This window comes from Fopius arisanus, unplaced genomic scaffold, assembly GCF_000806365.1.
Source record: "Fopius arisanus strain USDA-PBARC FA_bdor unplaced genomic scaffold, ASM80636v1 scaffold00012, whole genome shotgun sequence".
NCBI lineage: Eukaryota > Metazoa > Arthropoda > Insecta > Hymenoptera > Braconidae > Fopius > Fopius arisanus.
The window spans coordinates 149,345-162,476 of NW_011887751.1; the positions used below are offsets into that span (position 1 = coordinate 149,345).

Consider the following 13,132-nt stretch of genomic DNA (forward strand, 5'->3'; position numbering starts at 1 on the left):
ATTAAATTTTCATTAATTATCACACTAACTGATTAATCTATTAACAGATGTTAACGAATGTAAGAAAAATCCGTGCGGTGAGAATGCCGAGTGTATCGATACCCTGGGAAGTTTTCAATGCAGATGCAAACAGGATTACACTGGAGATCCGTTCAATAAGTGCACTGGTTAGACTAACTTAAGTCCCTCATATACTTGAATCATTATTATCCCATCAATCCCACGAAGGATTCACCGCATCATCAACTATTATTATTGATTATTAGATATCGACGAATGCAATGTCCTGGAGAATCCCTGCGGTGTTAATGCTGTATGTAGGAATGCTGTGCCAGGTTACAGCTGCGAGTGCCCACCAGGATACACCGGCAATCCCAATCCATCAGTTGCTTGTGATCAAGTAATGATTTATCCATTCAATTCCGAATTCAATTATCATGATCCACTGGTTTATTGAGACTTAAATGATCCAGTGGTTGATAAAAATCATCTTTTGCAATTGAAATAATAAAATTGTTTAACGATCATCAGACTGACGTAACAACTCTCTGCAAATCGAATTTCGACTGCGTCAATAACGCGGAGTGCATCGAGGGTCAGTGCTTCTGCAAGGACGGCTTCAAGGCCAGTGGTGCTGAATGCATGGATGAGAACGAGTGTGCAGCAAATCCCTGTGGTCCATCATCGGTATGCACAAATACCCGAGGAAGTTATCACTGCGCCTGTGAGACCGGTTTCATCGGTACTCCACCGCATGTACCATGCAAAGGTATGCATAAAATAAATGAATATCAATATTTTTAACATCACCTTATAAAGAATATCCGAGTATTTACCCCCAGGACATCAACTCCAACTGAAAGATCCAACTTGATAACAGTTGGGGCTGGTCATGAGGAAGTTGTAAAGCCTTTCCCTTTATTCCACGGTGTTAAACCTCGATAAAAGTCTGTCTCTGAACCGGGCGTATTAAAATAATAGCCCCTCGTGGATGTTAAATGGACGATGGGTCATATTCTCGACACCCATCAGTATTAGACTATTATTTCTCTTTTTATCCCTCGTAAATTAAGTACTTGTAGCCTTACGTGTGATAAAACAGGCTCATCCATAACTTTCATTATGGTGAATTTTAATTCTCCCTTATTTTCAGCTCCATGCGATGATGTAACATGTGGTGAGCACGCATACTGCAAGCCTGATGGTCACGAGGCGTACTGTATCTGCCAGGATGGCTGGACCTTCAATCCGAATGACATATCAGCCGGTTGTGTCGGTGAGTACCATTAAATACCATCATCTCCATCCAATTTACCCACGTTATTCCACAAATGGTCAGACCACTTATCATCCACTCAATGTCCGCTAAATATCTCGATAAAATAAAAAGAATAAAAATTTCACGGTATTCCTACATTTTTTATCGATAATAATGCCATGTAGATTTTTTCGTGTCAAATAATCCGCGAAAAATCGATAAATTGCAGATATAAATGAGTGCGACGCTGTAAATGGGCCCTCAGGACGTTGCGGCAGAAACGCAATATGCACTAATACACCTGGAGGTTTTACATGTCAGTGCAAGCCCGGATACTCAGGCAATGCATTCAAGCAGTGCATCGGTACGTATTTACCCCATCTAGTATTAAATCCATGGAGATAAAAAAAAATCAAACGAATGATTAATGCGAGCGGTTTGTTTTCAAGATGTGGATGAATGTGCGAGAGGAGATGCCTGCGGACATGGTGCTAGTTGCACCAATACCGAGGGTGGCTACAATTGCGCATGCCCCGAAGGCACTATACCAGATCCAGATCCATATATTAAGTGTGTTGGTGTTGTTACCTGTGAATTAGATGGTGATTGCCCGGGTAATGCCATCTGCGATCCACAGAAGAGATGCCTGTGTCCCGAGCCAAATGTTGGAAATGACTGTCGACGTGGGTTTATAATATTTAAATATATTCATTCGTCCTAAATACTCACGCCTTTTCTTTCTCTTCTCTTCAGATCCGTGCGAAGACGTGTTCTGCGGTCCCAACGCCCACTGTATGCTGTTGAATGATATTGCCACGTGCCTCTGCAGAAATGGTTACACTGGTAAACCCGGTATCAAGGGGGGCTGCACAGATATCGATGAGTGCGCGGGTAATCCCTGCCCACCAGGCGCAATTTGTAATAATGAGGCTGGTGCTTTTTCGTGTCAATGCCCGAGTGGAACGACGGGGGATCCTTACATCGGTGGCTGTCAAAAATCCGATCTACCTCACATATGTGGACCTAGTACACCATGTCCACCTGGTGAACAGTGCATCAAGGATGAATTTATTGGTAACAGCGTTTGCATATGCCAGAGAGGATACACTCGTGATCATGAGACTGGTAAATGCAGGGATATTAATGAGTGCATGGAGCACAGGGATAAACCAGCCTGTGGTATTAATGCTATCTGCAAAAATTTGCCAGGAAGTTATGAATGCCAATGTCCATCTGGATTCAACGGAAATCCATTTACTCTGTGCGAAGGTAAGAAATGTTTTATATTTTATTTTTTCACTCGAGAACTCATGATTGCGGGAATACGCATCAAGAGAATTTATAGACACGCCTCTTTATTCTGAGAAAATACTCAATGCATTGCAATTTCAATAGAATTCATAATTTCCGCCATGTTTTACTCGTGAACACTGACACATGCTGGGATTCCCTTGATTTTCAGAATGCAATACAATCGAATGTCAGTGTCAACCACCCTACAAACTGGTAGACGGCAAATGCATGCTGGCTAGTTGCTCAAAGGGTGAATCCTGTCCGGCAGGCGCTGAATGCATCACAATAGCCGGTGGAGTAAGTTATTGCGCCTGTCCAAAGGGCTACAGCACGCGTCCAGACGGTTCTTGCGAGGATATAAACGAGTGTACAGAAGGCCGCCAGGTCTGTGGTTATGGCGCCGAGTGTATAAACTTACCTGGCTCTCACCAATGCATCTGCCCCCACGGCTACGGTGGTGATCCATACAATGGATTGTGCGCCCCCGCCCAGAAGCGGTGCACAAGTGACACCGAGTGCCGATCCAATGAGAAATGCGTCCAGCCCGGAGAATGTGTGTGTCCCCCTCCATTCTACACAGATCCATTGGATGGTAATAAGTGTAAAAATCCATGCGAGCGTTTTCCATGCGGTATGAATGCCAAATGCACACCAAGTGATCCACCAAAATGCATGTGCGAGACAGGTTACGAGGGTGATCCTCAGCACGGTTGTGTCGATGTCAACGAGTGTGCGAATAATCCTTGCGGTCACGGTGCCTATTGCATTAATAATCGAGGTGGACACATCTGTGAATGTCCACGTGGTACTGTTGGTGATCCATACGGTGGTGGATGCACTGGTGCAATTCAACCGCGTCAAGAGTGCTCGAGTAATAACGACTGCGACAATTATCTAGCATGTGTCCAAGGTAGTTGTGTTAATCCCTGCGAAAATGTACCGTGTGGACCCAATGCCTACTGCGAACCCGATAAGCATGCCCCCTGGTGTCGCTGTGTCGTTGGATTCACAGAGGGTAAAAACAATGAGTGCGTATCCCAGTGCGATGGCTTCATATGCGGTCGTGGTGCTCAGTGTATTGTGTCTTACGATGGACCAACTTGCAAATGCATCGAGGGATTCATGGGTAATCCCTTTCCAGGTGGTCAGTGTATACCCGATATGTGCTCACAGGATGTACCGTGTCTCGAGCCAAGTGTCTGTATAAGTGGTCGTTGCAAAAATCGTTGTGAAGGTGTTACTTGTGGTATCGGTGCTGCTTGTGATCCACAGACTAACAAGTGCGTTTGTAATCCGTATTTCGTTGGTCATCCAGATCTACTCTGCATGCCGCCTATTGAACCACCAAAGTGTCTCCCCGATTGTGGAGCTAATGCACACTGTGAGTATGATTTTCCTGAATTTAAATGTCTCTGCAATCCTGGAACAACGGGAAATCCTTATCAGGGTTGTGGTGCACAGAAGAAATCTGAATGCACAACATCCACTTGTGGAATTGATGCCCATTGCCATGCTAGTCCTCACGCTGTAGAATGCGTTTGTCCACCTGGTTACGCTGGTAATCCGTATATTCAGTGTCATGACATTAACGAATGCAATGGGAATGCTTGTGGGGCAAATGCCGTTTGCATCAACACGATTGGCAGTTACGATTGTAGATGCAAAGAGAACTTCTTTGGAAATCCCTTCATCGGTTGCTCCGCGGTACAACCTGGCCCCTGTAGTGATCCCACCACTTGTCGATGTAGTTTTGATGTACCCTGTCCCATGGATTATACCTGCGTCGGTGGTAAATGTATCAACAAATGTCAGAACGTCAAATGCGGCCCCAAGAGCGTTTGCCAGGATGGCAACTGCATATGTCCTTCTGGATACACTGGAAATCCAAATGATTCTGAAGGATGTCGTCTCATTGGCCATTGCTCAAACGATTTTGACTGTCAGCCCCAGCAGATTTGCTTCCAGATAGGTAAAGGGGTGCGTAAATGTGTAGACGCTTGTTCTAAGCTCCAATGCGGCCCAAATGCCCTGTGCATTACTCAGAATCATGTCTCCTCTTGTTTGTGTATCGACGGGTACTTCGGGAATCCCAGTAATCTCGTCGATGGCTGCCAAGTTGATAGGTCTAATGTCCCGGGAGGCTGTAAACATAACACAGACTGTCCAGTTGGTCACATTTGTCTGTTGGATAATGGTATCCATCAGTGCGTTAATCCCTGTCGAAGTGTGGTATGCGGTGCTCATCAGAGATGCTATGCCGACGCTTCAGGTCACACTTGCAAGTGTGAGGATGGATACGAGTGGAATCCAGTGTCATCAAGCTGTGAGAAGCCATCGGTACCGGACTGTATTCACGATGGTGACTGCCAGTCAATAGCAGCCTGTCGACCTGATGCCTTAGGTGTCCTCAAGTGCATTCCCATCTGCCAAACCTTCACTTGCGCCCCTAACGCTCAGTGCATCGCCAATAATCATCAAGCCACCTGCGAGTGCTTGGCAGGATTCTCAGGAAATCCAAATGATCGGAGAGGCTGCCAGAGTGTCCGTCAAAACAGATGCAACACCGATTCTGAATGCTCTGAAGATCAAGCCTGCAGATCGTCCGGAGATATTCTGGTCTGTCTTCCAGTCTGCAATTTCGTTACCTGTGGGCCAAATGCTCTTTGCGTTGTCAATAATCACGAGGCCCATTGCGAGTGCCCATTAGGATCATACGCTGGTGATCCAAACAATCCAATCAGTGGCTGCAAGGAAGTACCGTGCGTTTACAATATCGATTGTCCACCAGCGCAACTCTGCAATCGGTTGACCCACACTTGTCATAACGCCTGTAACGAGCACTCATGTGGCATCAATGCTGTTTGCATCCCTGACGATCATCGTGCAATTTGCCAGTGTCCACCTGGCTTCAAACCAAATCCAGTGGCTGACGTGAGCTGTGCAGCGGTGGAGGCTTGCAATCCAAATCCCTGTCATCCCACCGCAGTGTGCGTTGTTGGCGCTAAGGATTCACCAGTCTGCCAGTGTCAACCGGGACAAGTCGGTGATCCTTACGAGGCTGGATGCGTGCCAGAGGGATCTTGTCGGAGTGATAAAGACTGCCCGGTACACGCAATATGTCAGAATCACAGGTGCTTCAATCCATGTGAAAATGCATGTGGTCCAAATGCCATTTGTCAGATTGTCAATGGCGAGACGATTTGCAAGTGCATTCATCGGTTCGTGCCATCTGTAGAAGGACCTCAGCATGGGTGTGTGAGAAGCAGCACTTATTGTGGATCATCAGCTGATTGTCCAGATGGTAATTGTCTCGATGGCCAGTGCAAAGCTGTCTGCAGATCCATCGATGACTGCGCTGTGGGTGAAAAATGCGTCAGCAATGTCTGCGTAATTCCCTGCGTCACTCCGAGTCAATGTCAAGCAGATCAAAACTGTCACAACGGCGTCTGCATTCTCGGTTGTCGAAGTAATAAGAACTGCCCGGCTGATCAATCCTGCATCAATAGTCGTTGTCAGAATCCCTGCGCAAAGGATAATGTGTGTGGAGCAAATGCAATCTGCAGCTGTATCGAACACAACACCCAGTGCTTCTGTCCCGATGGATTCCAGGGTAATCCAACTCCTCAACAAGGCTGTGTCAGAGTCCCAAGCATATGCTCAACCGATCACGAGTGCCCGGCACAACATCAGTGCACTGGAGGCCTCTGCCAATGCACTTGCACATCAAAAGCCAATTGCGCACACGGAGAGAGATGCAAAAATGGTTTATGCGTCAAAATCTGCTACGGAAATGGCAACTGTCTACCTGGAGAGCACTGCGTCGACGGTATCTGCGAGGTTGGCTGCACGTCCGACGCTGGCTGTCGAAGTGACGAAGTCTGCATCAACGGAAAATGTCGCTGCAGTCACGGATTCATATCAGGTGGCGACAAGTGCATTGATGTTAACGAGTGCAATGAACATCCCTGTCATCCCACCGCTGAATGTGTCAATTTTCACGGAAGTTATCGATGTGTCTGCCCTTCTGGAACCGCTGGTGATCCTGTTGGAACTGGTTGTTTAATTCCCAATCAATGCCACGATAATAACGACTGCGTAGACTCGCAGGAATGTGTCGATCATACGTGCATCGATCCCTGTTCAATCGTCGATTGTGGTGAGAATACCATATGCTCAGTGATTGATCATCAAGCGGGCTGTCAGTGCCAGCCAGGATTCATCGGTGATGCCTCTGGCTGCTTCAAAGTCGAGTGCCTAACTGACAACGATTGTCCAACCGACAAATACTGCAACAGTGAGAGCAACAAGTGCTCTAGCCCCTGCAACAGAGTCAACTGTGGTTATGGAAATTGTGTGGCAGTTGCTCACAACGCCATCTGTAAATGTCACAAAGGCTTCGAGCTAGTTGGTGATATCTGCGTGGATATTGACGAGTGCCTCCATCATCCTTGTCATCCATCCGCAATCTGTCACAATACAGAGGGTACTTACACCTGCACTTGCCCACGCGGACTGATCGGTGATCCAGTCGAATTGGGCTGTAAGAAACCAGGAGATTGCTTCGGTGATTCTGATTGTCCAACGACAGCCGCCTGCATCGACAACACGTGTAGAAATCCGTGTGATGTTGCGGGCCAGCATAAACCCTGCGGTCGCAATGCCGAGTGTCACGTGAGAAATCACATCGTACAATGTAGATGTCCAGGACAGAGCCAAGGTAATCCCAGAGTCGAGTGCGTCAAGAATGAATGCAATTATCATAGCGATTGTGGTTCTCCCAATGCATGTTTCGATCATAAATGCGTGGATCCGTGTTCGGTGCCGAATGTCTGCGGACACGGCGCTGATTGTTCACCACTGAATCACTCGGCGGTATGCACTTGTCAGCCCGGTGGCACTGGTGATCCAAATCTTGGTTGCACACCTGTTCAATACTGCAAAACTGACAGTCAGTGTCCAACCGGGGCATCCTGCAACGGTGGAATTTGCACATCTCTCTGCACAACCGTTAGAGACTGTATCGCTGATCAATTGTGCATCAATGGCCTGTGCATGCCGACGTGCAGGACAAATTCCACATGTCCAGAGTATCAATTCTGTCAGAATAACATCTGCGTACAAGAATTTCGTTGCAGTGAGGATCACGACTGCGGTTACGACGAGAAATGCATTAAAAATAATTTGGGACAGGCCGAGTGCAAGCCTTCCTGCGATCTCATTCTTTGTGGAAGGAACGCTCAATGCAAATCCGACAATCACAAAGCCACATGTACCTGCGATAAAGGCTTCTTCGGTGACGCTTATGACGATAAAATGGGCTGTCAGCCGATAGAGTGCGAGAATCACGAACAGTGCTCCGACGAGAAAATTTGCGAGCATTATAAATGTAGAATTGCCTGTCTGGCTCACAATCCTTGTGGTCTCAATGCGATCTGCACAGCTCGTCATCACGATCAAATATGCACTTGTCAACCAGGATACACCGGAGTGGCGACCCAGGGCTGCCATCTTATCGATTTTTGCGCAACATCGCCATGCGCTCCCGGCGCAGTCTGCACGAACGTCCGTGGTACGTACAAGTGTCACTGCCAATCGGGCACTGTTGGTGATGCCTATAACAGCGGCTGTCAAGTTCCAGTGGAGTGCCTCAAAGACGCAGACTGTCCATCAACAGCCAAATGCATTGAAATAAATGGCATTCCCAAATGCGCAGACGTCTGTGCGAGAGTTAACTGCGGTCCAAATGCTGAATGCACAGCTATAGCTCATGCTGGCACCTGCAGGTGTCGTCCTGAATACGAGGGTGATGCCAATGATCTCAGAATTGGTTGCAGGCCACAACCAGTCGTTTGTTCCCACTCGCAGGACTGTCCTGCCAACACCTACTGCTATGAACACGTGTGCCGACCGTCTTGTCAATCAGACGAAGAGTGCAATCTGACAGACAGATGTTTGAATGGTGTCTGCATGGATCCGTGCTCTGTGAGAGCAGCCTGCGGTATCAACGCGGATTGTCGGGTAGTTAGTCACATCAAGAGCTGCAGTTGTCCCCCAGGATTTACTGGAAATTCCGAAGTTGAGTGCGTTAGACTGCCAGTTTCCTGTCACCGCCACGACGACTGCAGTCATGGCAACACATGTCGGGACAATGTTTGCTTGCCAGTATGCTCGTCTGATAATGAATGTGCGTTCAACGAGAAGTGCATCAAAGGAAATTGCCTCCTAACGTGTCGTCTGGATAATGATTGCTTCTTGGGACACATTTGTCTCAACAATATGTGCTCTTATGGTTGTCGGGCTGACGAGGATTGCAATGCCAATGAGGCTTGCTCTGGTAACAAATGTATGAATCCTTGCGAAGCCACACCGTGCGGTCCCAATGCCAAATGCACTGTGATAAATCAAAGAGCATCCTGCGCGTGTCCCAGTGGATTTATTCCGAATCCATCCGCTAGGATCGCTTGCTCCAGGAGTCCAGGTCCACTCTGTGACGCGAACAGAGACTGCATTCCAGGTATGGCCTGTGTCGCTGGCACGTGCTCACCGGTCTGCTCCTCCGATGCCAATTGTTTAAGCAATGAACGTTGTGACGCAACAGGAATCTGTAAGTCACTGTGCCGACAGGACGAGGACTGCAGGAGTGGTGAGATCTGCGAGGGTCTAGTCTGTCGTATCGGATGTCGGGCTGATCTCGAGTGCCCCGAGAATCTCGCCTGCATAAATAATCAGTGCATCAACCCCTGCAGTGTCACAGACTGCTGTGGCACAAATTCTGACTGCAGCGTATTCAATCACCAGAAGCAGTGCAGCTGTCCGCCACCCTTGATTGGCGATCCCCTAATAGGCTGTCGCAGGAGCTACCTGTCCTGCTCCACCGAGGCATCATGCCTGCCTGGCCACGTCTGCTACGGTCACGCCTGCTTTGCTGCATGTCGCAGCGACAGGGACTGCCTGAACGACGAACGCTGCGACCAGGGTGTCTGCAAGTCCATCTGCAACACCGACGATCACTGCTCGACAAATCAAATATGCGAAAATCGCATATGCGAGCTGGGCTGCCGAAGCGATCTCTCATGCCCGAACGACGAGGCCTGCGTCAACAACAGATGTCACAATCCTTGCGAGGGTGGCAAAGCATGCGGTGAATGCGCTGGCTGCAGAGTCGTTGATCACGACGCCCAGTGCAGCTGTCCACCGAATTATTATGGAAATGCTCTCGTCAGCTGTACGAAATCAATGATTCCATGCGACGGAACTTGCGAATGCGACGAGACTGGATACTGCGTCAAGAGTTGTGGAAGTAATGGAGATTGTTCATGCGGAGAACTCTGCGACGGTGGCAAGTGCCGGATCAAGTGCGACGCCAGTAATTCCTGCGCCAAGGGCTATATTTGCTCAAAAGGTATGTGCATTACTGGCTGTCGCACCCACTCCGATTGTCCATCCTCCCTCTCGTGTACCAATGGACGATGCGAGGATCCGTGTCTCGTTGGAGGTTCACCCTGTGGTATCAACGCCCTCTGTAGGGTTTCTAGTCACCGAGCGGTTTGCCTGTGCCCTGAGGGATATCAGGGCGAGCCCAGTCGAGAATGCTACCAGCTCGAGTGCCACAGGAATGAGGACTGCGATCCGAATAAACAATGCAGCGCTGACGGCGTCTGCACAAATCCCTGCCTCCAGCACGGCGCCTGCGGATTCAATGCCCAGTGCCGAGTCGTTGATCGCCATGCCCAATGCTCGTGTCCACCAGGACACTACGGAAATCCCTTGGTCAACTGCAAACCAGGTAAATTATGAATTCTTCACAGCTACATCTCTCTCCCATCTATCTTCTGAGTTGTCTTCTTCATCCTCTTCTTCCACTTCTTCTTCCACGCATCTGCTTCATCTTTCTTAGGGGGCGACGAGTGCCTGCGAAGACCCTGCGGTATCAACGCCAAATGTCGTGAGACATCGAATGGATTCGAATGCACCTGTTCACCTGGATGCTACGGTGATCCACATCAAGTATGTGTCTGCAAAGAAGGGGATTTATGTCGCGAGACCAGTTGTGGAGTCAATGCCGCCTGCAGAATATACCGAAAACGACCTCAGTGTTATTGCCCTCCAGAGTTCCCCTCGGGTGATCCCCTCCATGCTTGTATGTTCATTAACCGATTGTTTTGCTAGACAATAGAATAGACACGTATGAAGAATTGAATAGAAAAAATTTGGATTGAATTAGTGGCACAACTTGTCACAAATTCTATTTAGATTTTATCAAAATTGCTTTTTGCTCTACGTAAAAATGGGATTCATGTCCGATGCTTGCGAATTCATAGAATTATCAAACATCGCTAGATTTTTCTATTGAATTTTTCTGTACGATCGTGGACTGTGGGAATTATGATTATAAAATATTATAGGCAGCTCTGATAGAAGTGCACTTGACTGTCGTACCACTGGATGTGGAAAAGGCGCAGAATGCATCAGGGATGGGCCAATATTCGTATGCAGGTGTCCACCAGGTAGTGCTGGCTCACCTGACTTCGAGTGCAAAATAGGTATGTTCTGTCCCAGTGTAACTAACTTATTAACAAAAACGAAATTTTATAATGATCATTGTACAGTACTCATTGCAACTAGAATATTCATTTAATTCCAAAACAACTGAGTGATTCAAACTTACTGAAACACGTAGTGGATTGATTTATTGATTTTAATGTTTTAGTTTTTTTTTTTCACGTAGAGATATGATTTAATGAGTGATTATTAATACAGTGGAGTTCATTAACATTGAGAGACAGATGTGACTCCCTGGGTGATAACGATAATTACCCAAAAAATTTATTCAATCCGTTCATTAATTTATCTCCTTCGATAATGAGTTATTGTATATATTTTATCTATCGTGTTTTGTACATAGTGTTATTTTGTTTACACATTCATGCGTGTCTCACATATAACCGCATATGAAGAGTGTTCACTCGATAAAATCAATTCTTTCACTCAGCATTATCACTTCGATACTCTAGTCATTGACATTTCATCATCACGCACTTGTCACTCAATTGATGAACGATCGGTGAACACTCGTCATATACACCACATGCTTGAAAACAAAATCCAGTGGCCGGTGTTCTACAATAGTACATCCCAAAAATATATTTTCATTTTCTCCTTATACATTATTTCCAAGTCTGTCTCGGTGGGGCTTGTGTTGTAAATATACGCCTGGCTATTGCTACTGAGGAAACAATCGGCCCTTTAGTCAAACCAATTCGCGTATATTTCAATTGAAAAAACCAAAAAATAAAAAATAAAGATATTCAAAAAATAAATAAACAACACGCAAAAGCATGCGGTCTGGTGTTATCTGTGAGAAAGTGTTCCATAAAATAATATAAATATTTTCTCTCTATAAAAACGATGAACACCAACAATCACATTTCTTATAAATGCTTTTTTCTTTTTTCCTGTTCCCCTTCGCCCCTCTACAATGCACAAAAAAAAAAATGAAAACACAAAAAAAAAAATTAATTCAAAAGAGAGAGAATGCACGAGTGACTCGGAGTGTCCGAACGAGAAGGCCTGTATTAATCTCCAGTGTTTGGACCCATGTGCTTTGCGCGGTGCCTGCGGAAAGAATGCCCTCTGCCGTGTTATACTCCACAAACCCCGATGTACATGCCCGCAGTGTTACGTTGGTTCACCCCAGACCTCATGCAGACCAGTACCAAAATGCCAATCACTCCATCCACCCGAAAATATACCAATCGATTGCACAACAGACACAGACTGTCCAGAGAGTTTATCATGCCACGGTAAAACAGGTGAATGCCGTGATCCATGCACAACATCTGGCAATTACAATTGTGAATCAAACAAACGTTGTCAAGTACGTGATCATCGGCCAATGTGTGTATGTAAACATGGATTTGTCGTTAATGATATTGGTGAATTGACATGCGCACCCGAGACATCATCGTGCGCACGTGATGTTGATTGTCCATCAAATGCAGCATGCATTCACAGCAAATGTCAAAATCCATGTATGAATGGTAGAAGTAGAAATGGTCCATGCACTGATGGAAAATTATGCGATGTACTAGATCATCGTCCCATATGTATTTGCACAAAAAATTGCAATCCCACATTATCAATATGTCTGCGTGACAACGGCTGCTCAGCAGACATGGCATGCCGTAATTATAGATGTATGGATCCATGCAGCATTGCCAACTGTCCCGCAGATGCACCCTGTTACGTCGAGGAGCACAGGCCCGTCTGCAAGTTCTGTCCCCCTGGCTTCGTGCCCGATCCCAAATACGGATGCATGAAAGGTAAAACATAATAAAACACACAACGAAACCACATGTACACCCCATATAACACTCATAATCATCATCAGGAAAAAAAAATAAGAACCGATGAACGACGGACGGATAAACAGACGTTATCATATCATGACTACAGTTTTGAGAAAAAAATATTAAAAAACCAATGAACAGATCAATGACTGGGGGATTTTTTTTAAATTATACGAGATTATTTGAGTAATCCTTACCCGGGCGACTGTTTCTTCCTTCTTCTTTAGCCTTC

General features: G+C 46.5%; 1 protein-coding gene across 1 annotated transcript in view; it reads left to right on the top strand.

Moving 5' to 3' along the window:
- Positions 1-13,132, top strand: part of dpy (dumpy) — a 51,451-nt gene that overhangs the window by 2,898 nt on the left and 35,421 nt on the right. Inside the window, exons 8-18 of the mRNA XM_011298871.1 lie at positions 48-167; positions 267-400; positions 532-769; positions 1,154-1,276; positions 1,488-1,622; positions 1,708-1,941; positions 2,012-2,527; positions 2,721-10,337; positions 10,449-10,691; positions 10,957-11,094; positions 12,079-12,873. Of these exons, the coding sequence (XP_011297173.1) occupies positions 48-167; positions 267-400; positions 532-769; positions 1,154-1,276; positions 1,488-1,622; positions 1,708-1,941; positions 2,012-2,527; positions 2,721-10,337; positions 10,449-10,691; positions 10,957-11,094; positions 12,079-12,873 (10,293 nt within the window). The remainder of the gene's footprint in view (positions 1-47; positions 168-266; positions 401-531; positions 770-1,153; positions 1,277-1,487; positions 1,623-1,707; positions 1,942-2,011; positions 2,528-2,720; positions 10,338-10,448; positions 10,692-10,956; positions 11,095-12,078; positions 12,874-13,132) is intronic.